This window comes from Canis lupus, chromosome 7 (assembly GCF_011100685.1).
Source record: "Canis lupus familiaris isolate Mischka breed German Shepherd chromosome 7, alternate assembly UU_Cfam_GSD_1.0, whole genome shotgun sequence".
NCBI lineage: Eukaryota > Metazoa > Chordata > Mammalia > Carnivora > Canidae > Canis > Canis lupus.
The window spans coordinates 27,649,342-27,674,963 of record NC_049228.1 but is presented as its reverse complement, the minus strand read 5'-3'; the positions used below and the strand labels follow the sequence as shown (position 1 = coordinate 27,674,963).

The 25,622-nt window shown below is 37.5% G+C and overlaps 1 protein-coding gene and 1 long non-coding RNA gene across 2 annotated transcripts in view; one reads left to right on the top strand and one right to left on the bottom strand.

Annotated features, from left to right (window-relative positions):
- LOC119872528 overlaps window positions 1-25,622 on the bottom strand; it is a 101,007-nt gene that overhangs the window by 32,899 nt on the left and 42,486 nt on the right. The window lies entirely within an intron of this gene.
- FMO3 (flavin containing dimethylaniline monoxygenase 3) lies at window positions 506-25,622 on the top strand. The gene is made up of 9 exons (NM_001003060.2): window positions 506-609; window positions 1,976-2,113; window positions 10,008-10,196; window positions 13,418-13,580; window positions 13,783-13,925; window positions 17,341-17,540; window positions 20,466-20,821; window positions 23,459-23,531; window positions 24,238-25,622. Exons 2-9 carry the CDS (start codon window positions 1,982-1,984, stop codon window positions 24,578-24,580), a joined length of 1,599 nt encoding a protein of 532 aa, NP_001003060.1. The 5' UTR covers window positions 506-609; window positions 1,976-1,981; the 3' UTR covers window positions 24,581-25,622.

Here is a 25,622-nt window from a genome sequence, read left to right as displayed (position 1 = left end):
TCCCTACAATCAAAGAAATACAAATTTGCAAAATCCAGGCCTTTGACCACAAAGGTCAAAAGAGAGAACAGGAGGAAGGAACATAGGAAACTCATTTTCAGCTGCTGGAATGTCTCATTTAAGCAGCTAGTTTTCTACAGTATTAAGGCGGCTTCTATGAGATATCCTCTCTAAAAAATCAGGACTGAATAAAATAAGGTAAACTTAGAAATAACATGCAATAGAATAGAGCAGAAAACTGGAGTCATCTGGGAAAAACTGCCTGACTCACAGGCAGAGCATTCAGAAGTGTAAACAGTGGGTTATGTTTATCTTGCCTAAAGAGAAAGCAAGCACCCAAGTGGTCAGAAACTGGGCAGAGCCCAGCCTATCTGGAGAATTCATGGTTCAGGCTCACTTGTGAGAGGACCAGGAAATGTGTTCCCCTTTAAAGGCAGTTCCTCCTCCCAAATTAAAAAATATATATATAAATAAATAAGTAAAAGCAGTTCCTCCCATTTTTCCAATAGTTTCCATGCAGTGGTGATTTATGGAAAACATTTTTCTTCCAAACTGCCCAAACAACTTGGACAGGACTTAAACATACAGAAGGGAAGATAAAGAAAAAAGGTAGAAAAGGGGAAAATAATGATATTATAATGGGTTGAGAGGGAGGAGGGAGGGATAGATAAGTGGAGAAGGGAATCTATAGTTCATACCAAATGTGGCCAGAATGAGAATGACATATAATTCAGGTAAATCTTTTTATTCTGAGAAGTAAGGGTCATGATTCTTGTCATTCAAGTCTATTTCACTGCATATCTATGTGATTTTGTCTAAACAGAAAAAAAAATAGAAGTAATAGTAAGGCCTAAAGATATTGTCAGAAACAGGAAAAGATTAGGAAATTTAATTTTTAAAAAAGAGAATGGAGGTGGGGGTGGCAGCTAGTAGAAAGAAGTTGTTTTTAGACAAGACACCTGAGTTGTTGTTTGCTTTTTTTTTTTTAATTAAGAAAGCGAAGAACATTGTAAGGGAGGAATGGAGTGACTGTCTGGCATACTGAAATGCAGACAGAACCTGACCTTGTTCAGCATTGAGTCTTATGCCAAAATAGAAAGAAGAAATAAATATGCATGTGTGTGCACATACACATGCATATTTGTTTCTTCATTCATATATACATACATGTTTGTAGGTATTGGTGTTTGCATGTGTGTTTTATTTCATTTTATTTTATTTTTTTATTTAAGATTTTATTTATTCATGAAAGACAGAGAGATAGAGAGACAGAGACATAGGCAAAGGGAGAAGCAAGTGCCCTGCAGAAATCCCGATGCAGGGCTCCATCCCAGGACCCCAGGATCATGCCCTGAGCCGAAGGCAGATGCTCAACCACTGAGTCACCCAGGTGTCCTTGCATATGTATTTTAGTTGTGAATCCCCTTTTCTTTCTCATGTTCACTCTTAGATAGGAAATCAATGACAAAAGGCCAAAAGCCAAAATGACAAATACATATGCTAGATCATAAGTCTCTTAACTTTGGGAAGTTGAGTAAAAACAAAGTGCTTCTTTTTTTGGAACAAAATATTCTTCTTAGAAATCAGGGAGAAATGCAAAATGCAGTTAGGTTAGTAAAGAGTTCTGATCCATTTTTTCAACATTGCTTTCTTGGTGCAAAAATAAAGGTTTTTTTTTTTTTTCTCTTAAATATTTATTTATTTATTTATTTTAGAAAAAAAGAGAGAATGAGAGCTTGAGTGGGAAGAAGTGGCAGATGGAGAGAATCTCAAGCAGATTGCCTGCTAAGCACAGACCCTAACTCGTGGCTCCATCTCACAACCCATGAGATCATGACCTAAACCAAAATCACAAGTTGGACACAACCAATTGAGCCACTTAGGCTCCCCTAAATTCTAATTAAACCAAAGAGTGATACAAAAAAAAGTTTTCAGTAATACTGTTGCTAGAAATGTTCTCTGGGCCTTTATACAGGTAACTATGGGGAAAAGAGTGGCCATCATCGGAGCTGGAGTCAGTGGCTTGGCCTCCATCAGAAGCTGTCTGGAAGAGGGGCTAGAGCCCACCTGCTTTGAGAGGAGTGAAGACATCGGGGGCCTGTGGAAATTCTCGGTGAGTGGGACATCACTGCAGCAGACCAGGAAGTGACGTGGGAAGTGTGTGAGAAATCATTGCTGGAGCACAGGCTGCCAAACCAGCTTCCATGCAATTAGAATCCCTCTTAGGTTTGAATCTACAAAACACAGAATCAGGAGCAGGTTGGAAAGTAAATTCCTTGCTCACTTCAGAAGTAAATGAGATAGTGGGATAGTTTTAAAGGTCTCTGTTTACAGAATTCACCCTTGATAAACCATTAACAATTGAGCCACTTGGGAGTAAAATCCAAAGGCAAATATTGGTTAGGTTTATATAATTACATGAGTTACTCATTTAAAAAACAGGGCTGTCCCCATTCTTTCACTGAGGTTACCAAAGGTCCACTGAATGATTCAGACCAGATTTTAAGTTTCAGGTGCTCTTTGGCCTTTCAAAAACCATATAATTAATAAGACTGCTACAAGATGAACAAAGACAGGACACACTTATTTGAAGTTCTTCAATGCCCTTTTGTCTCTGTGCAATAAGGACTCTGTCAGCAGTCATGCTTCTAGGCAACCATTAAGTCACTTCCTGTGTTGCCTAACAACCACATCAGCAGGTGCAAGGGCTTGCCTATGCTCCAGCTCCCATATTCCAGCCTCCAACCTTAGGAACACTGCCTGGCTAAGCCTACCTCGTCTGTCTTCTTCTTCTGATAAACCATTTATATATGCAAATTTAGGAAGAGCAATAACTCTTTTCAAGCTACTATTTCCTCCTTAAGTACGAAATTAGTATTATGTTTCATATCTCAATAAAAAGGTTACATTTAAGGAGACAATGTCTGTGACAACTCTAAATGTTATAAAGATATGAAAATTATTAATATAGCTATTTTCTGGACTGTAAAGAATTGTTGAAACTGTTCAACATCTTGTACAACATTGTAGAACCTAGAATATGCTGCTGAAATGTGCTGACAGAGCTTCAGATTAGCACGCTATTGACTATTAGGGCTATTATAGTGAGCACTTTCTATATGCCTAACACTGTTACCCATTAATTAAATCTTCACAATAATCCCATAAGGTAGGTATCAGTTTTTCCCTTTTGTAAATGAATTTGAAGCTTAAAAAGGAAAGAAAAAATGGTAAATGATCAGTAAATGGAAAAGACAAGATCATGATTCAAGCTGGCCTGTCTCTCTAGCCTTTTTAACCCCTTGGTAAACTGCTGTGTGCCACTGCAACAAGTGGCCTTTTGGGCTGGCAGGATTTCTATAGGAATCTTATCCAATCCTCATATTCAAACTACTTTGCAAAGCACTGCTGAAGATAGGCACTGCTGATACAGCTTTTGAGAGTAGCTACATCTCTTGCTGCTCAAGGAAGACTAACATTTGAATCTGTCATCATAGACTGATAAGATAATCAGCTGCAAACATATGCTTCTCTTTAAGAAAAAGATGAAATACTCCAGAGGGTGGAACTGCGGGCCCTAGAAGCTGAAGCCTTGAGACACAGAAGGTTATTTCTAGGCCTTGAAACCAATAACATTTACCCACTGGATTTCAAAATTGGGACTGGTAACTCCTTTCTTCCTTCCATTCTCTCTCTTTTGGAATTGGAACATCTGTAACTGGTACCCAAAGCCTATCTCATTGCTGTACTTTAGTAGAAGAGAATCTGTTTTCTAGTTCACAGGTCCACATATGGAGAGACATTTTGGCCCAGGTAGATCATACCCAGAGTCTCATTTATATAAGATTTAGATAATTTAGATTATGCCATTTCGGACTTTTGAGCTGATGAGGAATAGATGAGACTCAGGACTTGATCTGATGCTGCAATGGATTGAAACTTTAGGGTGATGAGACAAGATAAATGTATTTTGCATGTAAGATAGATGTGAATCTTTATGGGCCAGTGGACGGTGGTAGGCTGGACAATTGAACAATGGTCTCCCCAAAGATGCCAGGTCCTAATTCCTGGAACTCGCAAATGTTCCTAATTAGGAAAACTGGGGTATGATTAAGTTAGAATCTTGAGATGGTGAAATTATTCTGGATTATCTGGGTGTGCTAAAAATGCCATAGCATCTATGCTTATAAGAGAAGCAGAGGGAGATTTGGAGATAGAAGGGGGGAAAAAAATGTGATCACCTCACCAGAAAGAGAGATTTGAAGGTATTGTGCTCTGACTTCCATCTTCAAGATGTGCAGGAATGCTGGCATTCCAGAAGCTGGAAGGGACAAGGAATGAATTCTCCACTAGAGCTTCTGGAATGAACATAGCCCTATAAACACCTTCATTTTAGCCAGGGATAATGATTTCTGACTATTGGCCTCTGGAATTGTGAGAGAATAGAGTCATGCTTTTTAAGCCATCAAGTCTGTGGTAACTTACAGTACACAGGAAACAAATACACTGGTTATTCAGTTTCCTAATTACTATACCTTTTTGAGAGGGTCCACACTGCAGGTGACAGCATCACTTTGCTGTTTCTCAAATACCACTAAGAGTCTAGAGCTGTATAACTAGAATTCATATTATGGGATTATGTTATAAAAGCCTGTTAATTCTGTATTTCATTACCCTTGGTTTCTAAAATCAGCATTTTACATTCTCTCAGCACTTTTTTTCCCTTTGAGAAGTATCCAAACATTTGTTAAGTGTGAAAAAACAAAGGTGCAGATCATTTAAACTTTTTGTGGCTGTTTCTTGGAGCACCTCCCTGTGCCCTTCTAGTTCTCATTTGTGTTGCTGGTCTAAAGCCAGAGTGACATATTTCCCTCACCTGCTTTGATCACTGAGAAAATAAAGTATTTTCAGACTAGGCCACAGGTCTAAGGGAAATGTCTTTCTCAGGAGATCTCCAAACAATACATCAGTAAATTGCCTGGATTTTGGCCTGAAGTTTCATGAGTAAAAGCTCTTTTTTCTGGGCTCACAATCCTTTGTTCACTTCCCCTGATTGTATTCTACTCTCTGGATCAATTGTTTTCTAATGTTTAGTCTCTCCTGTGTTGATTACATCTCTACCAATCTTTCTAATCTCACCAAAAGCTACAAATCACAAAATTACTAGACAAAAATCAATCCTTTTTATGTATTTTAAAGTTACCAAACTGGCTCTTCTTATACTGCAACTGATCTATTTTATCTATACCGTTTTAAGATTTTAATGTAATATTTTAAAATCATGAGATACCACCTCACACCAGTGAGAATGGGGAAAATTAACAAGGCAGGAAACAACAAATGTTGGAGAGGATGTGGAGAAAAGGGAACCCTCATACACTGTTGGTGGGAATGTGAACTGGTGCAGCCACTCTGGAAAACTGTGTGGAGGTTCCTCAAAGAGTTAAAAATAGACCTGCCCTACGACCCAGCAATTGCACTGTTGGGGATTTACCCCAAAGATACAAATGCAATGAAACGCCGGGACACCTGCACCCCGATGTTTATAGCAGCAATGGCCACGATAGCCAAACTGTGGAAGGAGCCTCGGTGTCCATCGAAAGATGAATGGATAAAGAAGATGTGGTTTATGTATACAATGGAATATTACTCGCTATTAGAAATGACAAATACCCACCATTTGCTTCAACGTGGATGGAACTGGAGGGTATTATGCTGAGTGAAGTAAGCCAGTCGGAGAAGGACAAACATTATATGTTCTCATTCATTTGGGGAATATAAATAATAGTGAAAGGGAATATAAGGGAAGGGGGAAGAAATGTGTGGGAAATATCAGAAAGGGAGACAGAACTTAAAGACTCCTAACTCTGGGAAACGAACTAGGGGTGGTGGAAGGGGAGGAGGGCGGGGGGTGGGAGTGAATGGGTGACGGGCACTGGGGGTTATTCTGTATGTTAGTAAATTGAACACCAATAAAAAATAAATTAAAAAAAATGATAATTTACATAAAAATCTAGAGATCAAAAAAAATCTAGAGATATTTCTTCTTTTGAAAAATCAGAAAATGAGGCAACACTGGATCTCCCCTACTCATACTAATAACGGTCCTCTTTTAAATTAAATTTAAATTCTCTGTTTCATCATATTTATTTTTGGCCCATTACACTCATTTCTTGTAACTTCCTCTGCACTATAGAATTTTTTTTAACTGATGCTATGTACAAACAACAACCCCTTAAATTATGTGGAACAAAGGTCACACCTATTTACAAGATTTTTCATCTCCTTCTTCATATAGTTTTATGATCTTTTTTGTTTGAATGAAACCTTCATGTTTATATCATTATAACTGTGTAAATACTGTTCATTACTGAACCACTTAGTTGATTTTGATTACATTTTCTTCCTTTTGTTTTCACTGGAGTTAATAATTGCCCTGTATCCTCTGTTTAATTTTACAGGTACTAACTCTAATTAATCCCCCAAATTCTCTCACAGAATTATGATTCTCCGCTCAATATGTTTAAACATATCAACTGGCCCATCAACTTAATTCTTCTTTTAACTGTCTCTTAAAGATAGTTCTTAATGCTTGTCTTCCTTCTCTCATCAAAGCTGTAACACTGAAGCCCTTATTGTCCTACTATTTAGTTTATTCTCTCCTTTCAGTAGAGTACATCAGAGTACATCCTCCAGAAGTCATCTGAGAAGTTATACACGTAAAGTAAAAAACTGTAGACCTTGAATGTCTTATGATATCATTATTGGATCTGGATTTCCATTTGGTTAGACCTAGACTTAGCTTTCGACTCTCTGAGATCTGTTACACCAGTTGTCACTCATCTATGTATGCTCTATCTTCCAAGATGTTCTTGTTTGTTTTTCCTTGTCCTTACATTTCCCTTTTTTTTTTCCCTTGCAAGTTCATACCTCCAATACTTTTACAGTCATGTTAGTAAATTTTGGGTGAAAGAAGTGTCAAATGCATCTGCATAATCTGTCATGTTTAATCAGAAACTTGGATAACTTTTGAATCAGAAAAGAACAAATCTACTTCCATAAATAAGAAGGGTTTGGCTCTTTGTTGACCACTCCCTCCAAAAAAATTACTTTTAAAAATGTAATTATTAACTATATAGCCATTCTCTTATGAACTTTCTACCTGGTCAACTTAGAAGAATCAGTCTGTAAGCATGGGCTCTGAGATGTGCTATATAATCCTGAGTAGGAACAGTTAAATGTCCATGATTAAGTTAAAAAAAAAAAAGGAACAAGTCACAAATAATGTATTTGCCTGACACCACAACTCCTTTCCTAGTAATCAGGAACTTTTGGGAGTCTAAGAAAAACTGAAGACCAATCATGTCAGCATTTCTAGGCATGTTGACTATCTCAGAGCAGCCAAAGTTGCAAAAGTACCTCAAACATGTCTCAAAGTTTTGCCTCATTTTTATTTTATGAAACTCCTTCCTTGGTGTAATATTACATAATTTTCTTCAACCTTGGCTTGCTTCAGTACCTCACCTTTGTCCTTGTATTAGTTTTCTATTGCTGCATAACAAATTACTACAAACTTACCAACTCAAAACAACACCCATCTATTACTCTCAGTTATGTAGGTCAGAAGCAGAGCTTAGTTCAGCTGGGTTCTTTGCTTAAGGTCTCACAAGGCCAAAACTAAGGTGTTCACTGGGCTGCGCTCTTATCTAGAAGTACTGGAGAAGAATCTGCTTCCAAGTTCATACAGCTTGATGGCTGAATTCAGTTTCTTGCTCATGTTAGGCTAATATCTTTGTTTCTTTGCTGGCTACAAACTGGGGATTCCTCTCATCTTCTCTCATCTTCTCCCTGTGAGTTCTTGATATTTTATAATATTTTATCCATAAATACATACTAGACTATTAATGCTTAGGTCACTCTTTTATGTCTAGCATAAATAGGACAACAGACAAACATCCAAAATTATGTAGGGAGAAACATAAAAGCATTTCAAGACAAAAGAAATACCTCCAGTTCAGCACAACTTAATCTCCAAATCTCTTTTGGATTAATGCTCAGTCTTTCAGAACCCCCCCGAACCCCCCAACCTTTGAATTTTCCACCACTGTATCTGGACTTATGGAAAAAAAGCCAAAATTTCTTGAATTCAAACACAGATCCGGGGGCTGTTCTCTGGCCCTGCTAGTCTCTTGGTGTTTCTCTTTTGTTTGGTTATTGTTCATGCTCATCCTTTAGGAATCTTTTTTTTAAGATTTTATTTATTTATTTATTTATTTATTTATTTATTTATTCATGAGAGAGAGAGAGAGAGAGGAGGGAGAGAGGCAGAGACACAGGCAGAGGGAGAAGCAGGCTCCATGCAGGGAGCCCAATATGGGATTCAATCCCAGGACTGCAGGATCACGCCCTGGGCTGAAGGCAGGCACTAAACCACTGAGCCACCCAGGAATCCCTAGGAATCTTAAATTGAAGATAGCAGTTGATGAACTTACAGACTGTCTTCTCTTCTTGCTGTTTAGACCCCACTTGCTTCCTATGAGCACATCAGATGACCTTCCCAGAGATCCAGTTTTCCCATTGAGTTCCTGAACCAAGTAGCCCACTCTATATCTCTCTCCTAAAATGCTACTTAGCCCCTGCCATGGCAACTCTCCTGTAGACTACCTGCTAAGAGAATTCTCAGATAATTTCTGCATACCTATTGGGAGCAAGTGGAAACTCTCATGTCCTATTCAAACTGAACGGATTCAAGAGAGCTAAACTAAGACCTACATTTTCCTAATCACTGCTACTTGATCATCCCGTGTCAACAACCCTCTACCTGGGTTGGTGGAAGTGGAACCTTTAAGATAAGTAATATCTTACCAAAATTTCGAATGTGAAAACAAAAGCCCCTCTGCCCTCAGTGTTCCCCTCAATTTTATATGAGCTATGTTAATCTTGAGATTTCAGCCCAAAGAATAAACTTGAAGAACTCAATGATTTACCATCATCCTCTTTTCTGCTTCTATTCTCCTTTCTCCTACCCAATTTTCTAAACTTCACCTTTCCAGTTCCTTTAAACCACTGTTTTTCAAACTAGAATTGATGACTCATTAGTTTGCTATGAAATAAATTAATGAATCAATCTGCATTTTTGAATGGAATGGACAGAAAATATCAGAATGTAACTCAAGTAATTAGATATGATTTATTCATAAAACTTTTGGGTTGTGTGTGTGCATTGTGTTGCAATATAAAATACATTACCAACTATAGGTTATGGTCAAAATCATTTGAAAAACACCATTATAAATATAACCTAAATTCTCTCTGCCCTAGGTGCATAAGAAAATATTATTATCTAATTAACCAGAACTACTTCATGATATGTTAAAGGAGATTTTTTTATTGTGGTGAATATACCACAATAAAATTTACCATTTAACCATTTTAAGGTATACAGTTCTGTGGCATTAAGTTTATGCACATTGTTGTATAATAATACCACCCACCATCCACATTCAGAACATTTTTATTCTTCCCAAATTAAAACTCTATATCAATTAAACAATACCTCCTTATTCCTCCTTTTTCCAGCTCTAGGCAACCACCCTTCTTTATTTCTCTATGAATTTGATAACTCTGGGTATCTCATATAAGTGGAATCATACAGTATTTATTCTTTTGTGACTGGCTCATTTCACTTAGCAAAATGTCCTCAAAGTTAATCCATATCATAACAAATATTTGAATTTTCTTTCTTCAATTCTAGTTATACATTCCTAAAAAGACATAATGAAATTCAAAATTTGTTTCCCTTAGAAAAAATGTTAAGAAAGATATATGCTCCCATATTCTAAGATCCTTTGATTAGCATCAAATGGTTTAAGTAAAATTAATTTATTCCTCATCTTACTGAATTTACTTGTGGGTAAAAGTGAGTGATAATTATTTGGAACCATCACTGACCATGGTAACTGTACCCATTTACAGACTCTCTCCTGTTTGAAACTATACATTTACAGGAGCATGCAGAGGAAGGCAGAGCTAGCATTTACCAGTCTGTCTTTACCAACTCTTCCAAAGAGATGATGTGTTTCCCAGACTTCCCATATCCTGATGACTTCCCCAACTTTATGCATAATAGCAAGCTCCAGGAATACATCACTGTATTTTCCAAAGAAAAGAACCTCCTGAAATACATACAATTTAAGGTAAGATGCTATCAAAAGATTAGTTAAAGGCATAATTGTGAGGAATTCTATATTTATTAGCAGATTCATGTTTGTTCCTTTCAGCTTTCTTCCTTGTTTGTCAATATTTTTAACAGTGTGGCCTCTCTGACCCTAGATTTAGAAAATACATCAGAAATTTACAAAATACCACATACAGTTATTAGAGCAAAATGCCATTAACTTAGAAATCAATAAAAAAATAAATGTAAAATAGCCATGGATTTATAATTTCAAAACTTTTTTCTAAAAAATTTATGGCTCAAAGAAGAAATTGCATTGGACATTTTGATATTTAGATCTGAATGATAAATTATACACATCAATCTTGTGAGATGAATAAAGACCAAAACTTTCATGAAAATTATAAGCTTAAATGCTTATGTTAGAAAATAATAAAGGCTTAAAAACTAATAAGATGAAGAAATTAGGAAAAGAAAAGTATAATAAACTCAAAAGAACATAGAATGAACAAGATAGTAAAGAGAAATTACTAAAATTGAAAAAGCATATTAAGAAGATAGAAAGTTCATCCTTTGAAAAGCCAAAAAAAATAGACAAATAGCTGATAATTTGAGGAAAAAAGAACAAAGACACAAATTATATTAGAAATGAAAAAATGGATAAAACTGATATAAATGAAATAAAATATGTAGTAAGAATACTATAAAAGTGTTTTCCAAATAATGTTTTTAAATTGGTTAAATTAAAAGTCGTTTTTTTTTAAGTTGCCAAAACTCACACAAAAAGAAGTAGAAGTCTGAATAGTCCTTTGATAACTTAGAATTCTTTTTGACTCAGAAACAAACTAAAATTTTTCCCATTAAAAAAACTCCATAGGTAATTCCAAATTTTCAGCAAATTATTTAAATATTTTATAAACTCTTCCAGAGACTAAAAATTAAAGTATAACTTCTAAACTTATTCTATGATATTATAACCTTGACATCAAAAGCAAACAAAAATAATAGGAAAATTACAGGCATATTTCCCTCAAGAAAATTAGTGGAGGAGCACCTGGGTAGCTCAGTGGTAGAGCATCTGCCTTTGGCTCAGGTCGTGATCCAGGGGTCCTGAGATCAAGTCCCACATTGGGCTCCCCACAGGAAGCCTGCTTCCTTCCTCTGCCTATGTCTCTGCCTCACTCTCCATGTCTCTCATGAATAAATAAATAAAATGTTTTTAAAAAAAAGAAAGGAAAAAAGAAAATTGGTGGAAAACACTTCAAAAATGAATATAACAAAATATTTTTTAAAAATTAGGTGTCTTCATTGAGTTGCTTTTGGGCTAAGGATACAGAATATTTTAATATCATCAAATATAAAGATGTAATTCAGTACAAAACTCGGTCAGTCACAGGAAGAAAACAATACATTTACCAAATTCTGAAAAGGCATTAAACAAAACTTAACATTCATTTCTACCTAAAAGAACAATAAAAGCAAAGAAAATAAACTCTCACCAGTATAAGATTACAAAGGAATTTTCTTGATCCATAGAAACATACAAATATTATCTTAAAATATGGTAGCCACTAGCCAAAAAATGAGATGTGCCATAAGCATAAAGTACACACTTGATCTCAAAGTCTAATTATGAAAGAGAATATAATATATCTATTAATGATATTTATTTTGGTTACTTGTTAAAACAATAATATATCAGATAGAATTATACATTTTCTTCTTTTTTAATGTGATTACTAGAACATTTTAAATTACATATGTTGCTCATGTTATATTGCTACTGGACAGTGCTGTTCTAAAGAGTGCAGAGTTAGAATAATTTCCTTTAAAATCCAGAAAAAGACAAGGATGCCTATAATTACAGCTTCTTTTCAATAGTCAAGAAATTTAAGGGACAGTACAATAAGTAAAGAAAATAAAAGGAATGACAACTAGAAAAAAAAGTAACATTCATCACAGATGATATGACTTTCTGCATGGAAAACCCAAAAGATTCTAGAGACAAATTACTAGGTTTAATAATGATTAATATAAACGTGTTAGGCAAGATGGTAGTATATTAGGTCAAGATATACAAATCAATTGCAGTTCTGTAAACCAGCAGCAAAAACCAGAAACTATAATCCAAGAAGGAACCACTTACCATAGCATAAATAAATGCATAATCCCAGAGTTATTCTAAATAAGTGACATGCAAGATTTTATGGATTCAAAAGTGTCTGTTTTATTAGAGTTCATAAATAATATGCATTATATGGATATGTATACATTTATTGTATAATATTTATGAAATACTATATATAATAAAGCTTATAAAAACAATTTGTACCAAATAGAGATTCTTTATCCAATATAATCAGAAGAATTGAAAAAAATAATTTTGATGAGGGAGCATACCAACCAACAGACAGCTGATCAGCTGTGAATAAATATTTATTGATAATCTAATCCAGTGCTACTTAGTATATAGGCCAAATAACATCAACATTTCCTGGGAGCTCATTAGAAATCAAATTTTCATGCCCTATGCCAGACCTCGTGACTCAGAACATTTAAGACTGTGGCCTGGGAATCTGTACTTTAACAAGCTTTCCAGGGAGTCTTTATGCACACTAAAATTTGAGAACTCATTCTCTGAATATAGACAATATCTTTCACTTTAAGGCAACAATAATATTAAAAATAAAATGGCTAAAGAGATATGTTAGGAAGTAGTTGTTACTATAAAAATCATTTGCCATTGCCACCAGATTACTTAGTACATGTGGTACATGCCACTTCTAAGCTATGATTGAATTCACTGTCATAGCTCCAAGAGGGGAGTCACTCAGCACAGAACACATTGGTTATGCACAAGAAGCATATGGGGAAAAAATATATATATTTTATGTGGACACCTGGGTGGTTCAGTCAGTTAAGTGTCTTCCTTGAGCTCAGGTGACCACCACGTCCAGCTCCCTGCTCAGCAGGGAGTCTGCTTCCCCCCTTACCCCCTGCTTGTGCTCATTGTCTCTCTCTCTTCGCTCTCTCTCTCTCTCTTTAAATAATCAAATAAAATCATAAAATATATACATTTACCACTTAATGTTTTGATTCTTTGAATTTTGAATTCATAATATGTATCTTAATAATGGATATTTTTCCTAAGCCACTGTTAAGGATTTTTTCTATACAATTTGATCAAGTTGGTGCCAAATGTACCTGTAGCATAGAAAAGTCTTTCTGTATTTCTTTTAGACTCTTGTATGCAGTGTAAATAAACGTCCTGATTTCTCAGTCTCCGGCCAATGGGATATTACCACTGAAAGGGATGGTAAAAGAGAATCAGCTACCTTTGATGCTGTACTGATTTGTTCTGGACACCATGTGTACCCCAATCTACCAGAAGAGTCCTTTCCAGGTAAGGCTGAAATTTAGGCTACCATCTACACATGTGGCATGAATTAATATCTTGATAATGTCATATATATGCTTCTATTGTATGTAATAGATGTAGAGTGTTAAAGTTCCATGTTATTGTGACTGTGTTCACCCACAAGTCTTTTATAGTAGTTTTTTAAATGGAAACCAAATGACTCATATGTTTCCTACTTTTCACTCAGGACTAAAACTTTTTAAAGGCAAATGTTTCCACAGCCGGGAATATAAGGAACCAGGAATATTCAAGGGGAAGCGAGTTCTGGTGATAGGCCTGGGGAATTCAGGCTGTGATATTGCTACGGAACTCAGCCACACAGCTGAACAGGTACACTTCTCAGGCACTCAGAAACTATCTTTAAAGAAACAATCATTTAAAAGGTATGATAAGAAACAAGGGAAGGGGAATGATGCACAGGGTTCTTAATAGGAAGACTAAGTAGTGTTTCATATATCTCAACTTCCTTCCATAACCTAAAGTTAGGGGTTTTTTAGATTTATTTATTTATTTATTTGAGAGAGAATGTATATGTGCAAGTGGGGGGAGAGGCAGAGGGAGAGGGAAAGAATCTCAAGCAGACTCCCTGCTGAGCGGGAGCCCCATGTGGGGCTGGATCCCACGACCCTGAGTCATGACTTGAGCTGAAATCAAGAGTCCAACCTGACGGAGCCACCCAGGTGGCCCAACAGGTGAGGTTTTGAATAGTTTGCTATGACAAAGGCAGGATATCAGCAAGGAGTGATGCCATTCAACAATCTTCTTCAGAACATTCAGTGTCTAATGTGTCTGATCAATCCCTCCAAAACTAGTGCAGATTTAGGTTTAAGGTTATGACTCTGAGGCTCTTAAGTCCTTCAACCCCTCTGAGTGTCAGTTTTCTCAAAAAGATAAATAAAACAGATAAAAATAGAACCTACTTTTTGAGCTTGGTAAGAAGTTAAAGAATTTAAGCATTATTTCAGCAACATAGAGTTCTATATTCATTCATACATGAATATGGTCATCCCATAGTTATTTGTTGACTGGCTATTATGTTGCCAAGCACTGGCTTGGGTCCTAGAGAGAAAGTGGAGAACAAAACACACATGATACCCGCCCTGAACTCAGAGTCTGGTGTAGCAAACGGGTATTAAATAAGTTAACAAATAATATGTAAATTGTGAAAAGTGCTAGTAAAAAAAAGAAAAGGCATGCTGTAAGAGTGGATAATAAGGGTGACCTGCTTCAGACAAGGAAGTGGGAAAGCCCTTTCCAGCTGATGACATTTAAGCTGAGAACTAAAAATTGAGAAAGGGGTTCAGGTCTGAAGAGGACTCCAGGAAGAAGGTTTTGAAGCAAGAAGAAGCTTAGAGTCTCAGGAAACTGTGAAAATACCCCTTTGCTGCAACTCATTGGGCCTGGAAAAGAATGGTATGAGGAGAAATTGGAGAGGATATGGAGAAGAGGTGAAACAGGGCCCATAAAGGGATGGGAAGGAGTTTGAACAAACATCACCGAATAGCTTTGGGGGATTGTTTAGGGACTGACTGCCTAGAAGCCCACAGACAGGAATCTTATCTCTAGAGGCTATGCCTACTGATGTCACACTGGACATCCCCAACATAGGTCCATTTTAAATTATGGTATTACAATCAGTGAAGCAAGGAGATCATGACAAGATAAGTAGTATAAAGAAATATTCCTGTTTACCTGTTCAAAGCACTATACTAGACAGCATAGAGACACAAAGAAGTCAACTACATAGCACCTCTCTTCAAGGAATTTAAAATCTACTTGGGAAAATAACATATTGTATGATCTGATATAAATAAATGTAATTTCAAAAGTTAAGTAGAAAGTCTAATAACAATACAAAAGCTGCCACTGGATAAAAGGATACATAGGTCATTCAAGAACTAAATGCTCTGATTATGGAACTGCAGACCTCACAATGGGAGTAGACCAGACCATTCCTTAAAGGATATTTATAAATTATATGGTTGAAGAGGTGACAAAGGGTATTCTTGGAAGGGAGAATGGCATAAGCAAAGGTATGGAGACAAGAGAACAGCATATTTCACTATTGTGGTTCATCTTGCTGGAATGGAGGTATATAACAAGAATAACAGTTTGTATAATGCATTATGGTACTCCAGTGCCTTCATATAAATGTGCTTCTTTGATTGTGGCAAGAAAGTAGAACAGGTTTTATTTTGTCCATTTTACAGAAAGGATAACTGAGGACTAGAAATGTCAATTGTCTTCTTAAAAGTCATAGAGGAAATTAATGAAGTGTGTAGAAGACTAAACACCAAATATGATTCCAAGGAGCAGAGTAGCTATAGGAATTGTGAGAGGAGGGTCATCTGGGTGGCTCAGTGGTTGAGTATCTGCCTTTGATTCAGGTCGTGATCCTGGGATCCTGGGATTGTGTCCTGCATCGGGCTCCCTACAGAGAGCCTGCTTCTCCCTCTGCCTATGTCTCTGCCTGTTTGTGTGTGTGTGTGTGTGTGTGTGTGTGTGTGAGAGAGAGAGAGAGAGAGAGATGAATAAATAAATAAAATATTTTAATTAATTAATTAATTAAAAATAAAAATAAAAAAGGAATTGAGAGAGGAAAGAAAGAATGGAGTAAGTTGCATCATATCCTTTAAGGCACTGAATGACAGGATAAAGTATTCTAATTTCTTTATAAATAATAATAAATCATTTCAGCTTCTTGAGCTAAGGAAAAATATGATGAAACCGTAGTTTTAAGAGATTCATCCATTAGTTGTATATATGATAAATTAGGGAAAAGAAAATCAATTTCAGAGGCTCTCAACAAGTTGATCCTCTAGTCTCTCCTTTGCTTGGCTTCCCTTATAAAAAAAAACAAAACAAAACTTGGAAATGGCATTATATATAAAAATTCTTTTTAAAAAATGCCTAAAAACCTCCACTGTTAGGGATTATCATGATAGAAGGGGAGGAAAGGAACACATTCTCCGTGTCAGGCAATGGTGGTCATACTGCATGGTTAGCACACTGCATTACATCTCACACAGATTTGATGTGGCCAGTACTTATTATCTCCATTTTACAAATAAGAGAACTGAATATTTTAGAGAAGTTAAAGGAATTTTCCCAAAAATACATAATTAGTAAGTAACAGAGCCAGGATTTGAGCTTATGATTTTCTGATGCTGTAGTTCTTGCCTTCTTTCAGGATGGGGAAAGGCATTTTAAGTCAAAATGCCTACTTTGGGTCATAATTGCCTGCTTGTAAACAATGGTCATCAGATAAGCACTAAAGGAAATGTGATGAGAATTCAGTTATTAGTCACCTCCAACAGAGAAGATAACAGGATCATTGGTCCTAAGATGTAGACTGGAGTGCAGGAAGTTTATTTGGGACTGCTCTCTGTATGAATACCTTTGAGGCAAGGGAAGAAAGTTACCCTCTACCCTACATTGAAGCTATCCTTCTGGATTGTCCTTCTGAATTGTTCCAAGTTGGGGTGAGACATTGGACCTTTATATTCCCACATCAAACAGTCACTGAAGGGAGGGAATCCAGAAAGACAATAAGACTTTGGGTAAGATGCTCCCTTTTCAATGAAGCAACTCTCAAAGAGGGCTCACAGATGAGGGATGCCTTCTGGCAACACTCCCAGGAGCTGGTGTAATAATTCCATTCCAAAAGTCAGATCTGAGGGACAAACCACTGTACGCACCACAAATGGTCACTACTTTAACGGTTAAATTACTGTTTTTTTTTAAGGTCATCATCAGTTCCAGAAGTGGCTCCTGGGTGATGAGCCGGGTCTGGGATGATGGTTATCCATGGGACATGATGTTCATCACTCGATTTGAAACCTTCCTCAAGAACAGCTTGCCAACAATCATCTCTGACTGGTGGTACATGAAGCAAATGAATGCAAGATTCAAGCATGAGAACTATGGCTTGATGCCTTTAAATGGGTAATACAGAGTTAAATATGATGTTCACACTAACTTTTATTTCAGTGTTAACAACTTACCATGTGTTGTAACTCCCAAACCAATCAAAATAATATTAGTGAAATAATCACGTCTCACATTTCAGAGGATGAAGAACTGCAAAAATTAAGAGTGATTTCCTGTTTCACAATCATCCTTACCAGATTTGTACAGCTGGAAAGTTATATAATACATCATAATTAGGCTCTAGAGCAAAGATAATAATAGTTAACATGTTTTAAGCATTTAATGTGACTTAGCAAGGCTCTGACATGCATTATCTCATTTTATCCTCACAATGACTATGAGGAGGTTTCTATTATAATCCCCATTTTAAAGATGAGAAAACTGAGGTTCAATGTGAATAATTTTACCAAAGTCCCATAGTTAGAAGGTAAAAGCAATTTTCAAAATGAGCCCAGATCTGGTGACTCCAGAGCCGCTCACTCTTAGCCACCTTGCTCTACTGCCTCTCACTTCATGACAAAGTTCAATTAAGAAAAGCAGGGACTGTCCCTGTTCTACACTCTTATCACCCACCCTTAAGGGAGCCCTTAATGCCTACGTCTTCAGCCTCCTCCTCATTCTTTTCTATAAAATCCCCTGAGACATATCCTTCAGACACATAAGAAATTACTTTGACAAGGGGTGAAAAATCCAAATTATACATTGTTTACATCCAAGTTGACTTATTCAACTAATATTTATTTAGCATTTATTATGTGTCAGGTCCTATATTAGGCCCTATGACTATAGCTGTGAACAAAACACACAAAATCCCTCTTCTTCTAAGTTTACCTTCTAGTAGTGGGAAATAGACAGGAGACAAATAGCAGAAGATCATATGTTGATATGTACTAGGGAGAAAAGAACAAAGCAGGCAGAGGTAATGGGGAGTGCTGCTAGCAACCCCAGAGGAGGCCTCATTGAAGAGGAGACTTTTAAGCAAATTCCTGAAGGAGCTGAGGAAATAAGCCAGGAGAATGTCCAGGGGAAAGTAACCCAGAGGAAACAGGACATTGCCTCTTCAGGGCCAAGACTAGCATGTTCAGTGGCCTTCCCTCCCTGGGGAAAAGAGGTCAGGGAGAGAAGCAGGAGATGAAATAAAAAGATATCAAAATGGCCAGATGGTGTTAGGCCTTGTAAGCCATTGTAAGGACTCTTGTTTCTACTTTGAGTGTAATGGGCATCTGAGCAAGCCAGGGACAAGACCTAAGTTAATCTGAAGAAATCACTCTGGAGCTGTGGTCATCATTCAGTGTATAGGGGTAGGATTAAGGAAGAAAGTGAAAAGAATAGGTAAAAGGCTATTGTCAAAAACCCAGGTGACAGAGGTTGGTGGCTTGGACTAGGATTATTAGCAGCAAATGCTCAGAAGTGATAAAATATATACCCAGATTTGGGATATATTTTGAAGGTAAACACAAATAGAATTTTGTTAGATTGGATAACAGATGTGAGAATAAGAAAGGAGTCAGGGTCCTCCAGACTTTTGATCTGAGCAAGGATGCAAAGATGGACTTGACAGTTACTGTGGATGTGGAAGACCACAGGAGGAGGGAACTTTAGTTTTAAATATATCAAAGTTAGAATGCCAACTAGTCATCATAATAGAAGAATGCTGAGAGACCTAGGGACACACAAGACAGAAGACAGATTGAAACCCTAAGTTAAAAATGTGTATTCACCAGAATATAGGCAGGACTTTAAGAAAAGAAACCAGATGACATCCCTTGAATAGTGAATGTAGATGAAGAATACAAAAGGTCTGAGTGCTGAGTCTGGGGCATGTCCTTGTTCAAAGGTCAGGAGAGGAGGAGAATTTAGCAGGACACACTGAGAATGAATAGTAGGTGGGTAGGAAAGGAATAGAGAGAGAGGTGATAACCTGGAAGCAAAATAAAATAGTGTTTCAAGAAGGAGGAGCCATCAACCATGTCAAACACTGCTGGTCAGTTGAATACAATGAGAAGTGACGGTGAATCATTGGATCTGGCAGTTTGAGGATCCTGGTGGCCTTGACAAGAGCAGTTTCAAGGTGACAGTGGGGCCAAAAGTCTGATGGCAACAGGTAATTCTCACAGTTGAATCCAGCCTTTTTCCAACCAGGATTGCAGCCCATCTCATTGTCTGGCCCAGTTTCTCTGAGGTAGACTCTCCCTGTGGCTTTCTCTCATGGTTGCCATAGTAATCTAGGAGCAAAGCTTTTTTTCTGCAGTGTTATTCACATTCACCCCAAAGTTCATATTTGTCTGTACTCACTAGAGATAAGTGCTGAACAAAAAATCATCCAAAGCTCTCCTTTCCAGACTTTCACTGACCAAAGATTCAAACTGGCCCCCTCCTTCTTCTGGCCTATATAAATCTCTGGCACTCCCTCCATCACCTGACTTGTGCCTTTGTTTACAGGGGCCTCACACTTCACCCTCTATCAGAGAGCTCACCCAAGATCTTTGTATTATTTTGGTCTCCCAATGACCAGAAGTAGACATAACAGTTATTGTCAATCTGAGGGAGAAAGATGAGGCAAGAGAAATTGAGAAACTTTAATTTGATCAAGGTTCACAGTTAATAAGAACTGAAGAAAAAAATCCAAATACCCAGGTACTCTGATTTAGGATCTTTCCTGATATAACTTTAATGTCTTGGGTGCTGACTCTGGGATATAGAGCTCTGTGGGAGAGAAGAGAAAGATCACAAGAAATAGAGAAATGGTTGGCAAAAGGCAACTCATCTTACTTCACAATACTGCCTTACTTCAGTTTTGTTCTTCAACCATACTGGAGACACTCCATGGAATAAGAGAAAAAGCTTTGGTAGCTTTCTCCTCCTTTATTAATTGATTATTAATTATTACGGACCAAAAACCCAAAAAGGTAATATTACCATTCTCTATTTTCCATACAGAACCCTGAGAAAAGAACCTGTGTTTAATGACGAGCTCCCAGCTTGCATTCTGTGTGGCACGGTGTCCATTAAGCCTAATGTGAAAGCATTCACTGAGACTTCAGCCATTTTTGAGGATGGGACAGTGTTTGAGGCCATCGATTGTGTCATTTTTGCAACAGGCTATAATTATGCCTACCCCTTCCTTGATGAGTCCATCATTAAGAGCAAAAACAATGAGATCACCTTGTTTAAAGGCATTTTCCCTCCTAAATTGGAAAAACCGACCATGGCAGTGATTGGTTTTGTCCAGTCCCTTGGGGCTACCATTCCCACAACTGATCTGCAAGCCCGCTGGGCAGTACAAGTAATAAAAGGTAAGTAAACAAAGAAGATAATTGATGGGGAAGATGGATGCCAATGAGAATGCCTTTGAGTCTTTGTAAAACCAAGAATCCTAATAACAGGGAGGAAATCCTAAGTCCTACCCAGTTTTGAATCTATAATTCTGTATTTTTGGTACTTTTATAAGCAATTAAAAACATCACATAGGATTATCATATGCAATAGTACATAATATTATTCAAAGAGTATTTTGTGATTTATAATTCCTTAGAGCTATTGACTTTTATTAAACCTAAAAACACTAGGAGCTGATGGTCTTAAATGCATGAAAATTTTATAAAATTATGTTATATAATTACATATATAGTTAAATAGAATGACATTGCTTGAAAGGTTAATAAGAGAACATGTTTTCAAGCCAACATCCAGCCAACTTCAAATATTCACAGTCATAGAAAAAAATCATGATTTCTGGAAAGTTAGTGTCATTTCTGCTTTTTCCCTGCCATATGTCAAATAAGAATGAACAGTGGAGCGTTAGAAGCAGAAAGTATGGGCAGCCCTGGTGGCCCAGTGGTTGAGTGCCGCCTTCAGCCCAGGGTGTGATCCTGGAGACCTGGGAGGGAGTCCCACGTCGGGCTCCCTGCGTGGGGCCTGCTTCTCCCTCTGCCTGTGTCTCTGTCTCTCTCTCTCTGTGTCTGTCATGAATAAATAAGTAGAATCTTTTAAAAAGTTAAAAAAAAGAAAGTATAGTGCAATAGATGATCAGTCTCTAAGGTAGACAAGTTCCTGTATTAAAAAATAATAACAATAAACTTGATTGGGGTCAGGCAAGGAAAGCAAGCAGCCACCTTCCAGCAGAAGGTACGAGGATCAGATTCACATTAAGGTTTGAATGCAGTTGTATAAAGATTCACATCATAAGACTAAAAGTCCATGGTTATAGAACAAAAAGGTGTTAAAGTTTAATGTGCAAAGTTTGGTCCTAGAGGTATAAAACTTCTGGAAAAGGGATCTTAGCAGGCCTACTTCCTCTGAAGCCATATGTAAGGCTTCTTGTCCTACCTGACTTGCTGGGATTTAAATGTTCTTTTTCTGTAGGAGGTCAGAACCTGCCACTATGTATACTGAGACATTTTTCATTACCAGGCTATCATGAACATCCTTACAGTTGTGCATATCAATAGATCCCTTTAAATTTCCTTTACTCTTTCCTCCAAGGCAAGAATGTGTTACAGAGTAAATGTTGCACCAGTAGGGCAACAGCCAGGAAGGGGGTGGCATAAAATTCTGCTCAGAAAGAAGTAAGCTTAGGCCCAGGGAGACTGTCATTAAAGGGTAGGGCTCTTACTCCGTTAGGGTAAGTTGTAACCTGGGCTCTGAAGAAAGGAGACAATGTAGAGACCCAATCAATAGAGCACTGATATATGAGTCAAAGACTCAGCCTTAGGGGAAATGGGTGATAAGGCAAATAATCCAATTTGGGGGAACCCCAATACCAGGACAGAAAGGCCAGTTACAGGCAACCCAATGGTGGTAGTTGGTGGGCTTTGAGCATAACCTCTTCCTTCTTGATCTCTCCTTCTGCCCAGGGACAGAACAGGTTCCAAGGTTTGGAACAAGGCCATGCCTACAAGGGCTGTTCAAGTGACCCTGCCTTTAAGGATTGCAGGAACAGAGAGTTAAGCAATCATTGTATGCCTTGAGTAATCAGATCTGGGTGTTCTAGTCTTGTTCAATGTGATCCCAAAATTGCCAAAGAAACCACTCTAAATTTCAAGTATCTCTGGGCACAAAAGCATGTTTTGGTATGGGTTTCAGAGAAGTCTGTAAACCTATTCCAGAATGAGCCTGAAATCCTGGAGCAGTCGCAACTTGGATCTGGTCTCTTGGGTTTCCCCATGTCCTCAGTGATTTGTGCACAGTCCATATCCTCAGTCTCATCCAGAAAGTGTTAGCTCTTCAGAATAAGCTTGGGGCTTGACTACATTCTATATCTTATGTGTCAGGAACTCTTTTTTCTGACAAAGCAGGATAATTTCCTATGAAGTTTTTTTCCTTAAATCTACAAAGAAGTTGCCAATATACCTCTGGTTATAAACTATAAGATACCATTCTTAAAAATACAGCTGGGAGACTAGAATATAATCCTTAAAACTGATTTTAAATATCTGTTAACTGGTTTAAGAGCAAAGATACAAAGATAAAAAGCCATTTGGTTCCTGGTTTTTAATTGTCACATCTCAATTCCGAGAAGACTAGAAATTACTTGTATGTTTCTCTCAAAATGACCACCTGTTGATCTGTTGAAGATTTTACTTTGTGGGCAGCTGGGTGGCTCAGTGGTTGAGTGTCTGTCTGCCTTTGGCTCCATTTGTGATCCTGGGGTTGTGGGATTGAGTCCCACATCAGCCTCCTCACAGGGAGTCTTCTTCTCCTTCTGCCTATGTCTCTGCCTCTCTGTATCTCTTTCATGAATAAATGAATAAAATCTTTCAAACAAAATTTTGCTTTGCTAGACAATGGCCCCCCAAAAATGGAAATACAAATGAGATACATAACTCATGAATAAGATGGAAAAAATGCGACCTGACCTTTTGCCAGACTTATTTAACTATTATCATGTCTTCCCCCCCTCCCCCGGCCTTTTTTTTTTTTTTTTTTTTTAGGAACTTGCACTTTGCCTTCTGTAACAGACATGATGAATGATATTGATAAAAAAAGGGAGGGAAAGCTCAAATGGTAAGAACGAACACCCTTTGTAAAGAGAGCCTAGGGTTCCATAGAAAAATCAGAATCTGTGAATACTTAGAACTATTTTAGTCTTAAATGGTTCAGAATGAGGTCATTAGGGTGACAGCTATGAGCTAAATTCATCCATTCAAAAAGTATTTATGGAGGATTTACTTTGCACCTGACACAGTACTCAGTCCTGTTTCATCCCTCCAGGGCTCCTGCAATATATCACAGAAAGAAGACTCAGAAAGGATTGAAAATCAGAGGAGTTTGAGAGTGTGTGAATGTGGATTTCTATTTTCCAAACCATAAATCCTCTAAGATACAGAGGATGCCTCCAAACTGATGGCTCTAATGAATGTGATTTAGCAAATGAGAATAGTCAGGAAAACAGAGCTCAAGTCCTACCTCTGTCACTAATTAGCTCAGTGGCCATGAATGAACTTCATGAGTAAGAGACAATTTCCACTTGTGAATGGGGATAGAAATACTTTTATCAGCTGCTGTGCAGTATTGGGGAATGTCCAGATGAGATCAGTGCACAAGCTAACAAAGTGCAGAACGAGTAAGTGAAGTCCCCTTTCCAAGCACAAGGGACTGATGTTGATTCCCTCTGACAAAAAGCTGTAAAGCATTTTCCCTGTTTTTGTTCCTATAAGACATGTACACAGAGCTTTGGTATTCACAATGATGTTTCTTCTCCCACCTCTAGGTTTGGCACCAGCGAGACAGTACAGACGGATTATATTAGTTATATGGATGAACTTGCCTCCTTCATTGGGGCAAAGCCCAATATCCCGTGGTTGTTCCTCACAGATCCCAAATTGGCTGTGGAGGTTTTCTTTGGCCCTTGCAGCCCATACCAATTTAGGCTAGTGGGCCCAGGGAAGTGGCCAGGAGCCAGAAATGCCATCCTGACCCAGTGGGACCGGACCCTGAAACCCATGAAGACAAGAGCTGTTGGGAACCCTCAGAAACCTTGCATGCTTTGCCATTTGGTCAAGCTCTTTGTTCTTCCTGTTCTGTTCATTGCTGTTTTCCTCGCATTGATCTAATTATCATTCCCCACAGGATTCTGAAAGTTACTGATGATACCCAGGATAGAACTCTCCTATTTAAAAAATAAGAATTTCACACCTCCTACTTTCCTATTCAGCAGGCATTCGTCAGTAACACAGTACTATTTCCAGGCTTTCAAGTAAGCCCCTTTAAGAATCAAATCACGACCTAAAGACAGCATTAATCACTTTTCTTTAGGTTCCACTAACATTTCATAATCAGAACTATGCTTTTCACCACTAACCTCAAGCATCTCCTGAAACATTGCGATGTGATTCCTTTTCTCCTTTAATCAAAGTTTGAAATACATGCTTCAAACTTAAACAAAGAGCAAACTCAGCAGAGTAGTTATGATATTCTCCAGCCACTTCTGAAAACCATTTGCAGGAGAATCAAGTAGAGAATTTGGCTTTTAATTCTATTTTTGTTTTATGCCAAATCCTCCAGGCAATATGTCCTGATTCCTGGCCAAAAATTATAGCATGGATGGGGATCCCTGGGTGGCTCAGCAATTTGGTGCCTGCCTTCAGCCCTGGGTGTGATCCTGGAGACCGGGGATCAAGCCCCACATAGGGCTCCCTGCATGGGGCCTGCTTCTCCCTCTGCCTGTGTCTCTGCCTCTCTCTCTCTCTCTCTCTGTGTCTCTCTCATGAATAAATAAATAAAATCTTAAAAAAAAAAAGTATAGTATGGAGACCTGGTCTATAATGAAAGTTAACAAGAAGTAACATTAATGGACTGATAAAGGATATAATATTCTTCTCAAACTTATGTAGCCAACACATTCTCTTAATGTCCTATTAATGTCAATCTTTCTCCATACTTAAGACATGAATTATTTTAACTATTTTTGATGTCTTAATTACTTCTTTATTAACAGCGATGATTTTTGATCACTCATTTTTGCTCTCAAGTTTTACTGATAAAATTAAATATATATTTATGTCTTAAAAGATATACAATTTGAACATATGAAGCACAAAAGATCTTTTCACTCCCAATTTCATCTCATCATATCTATATTCTCAATAAGGACAC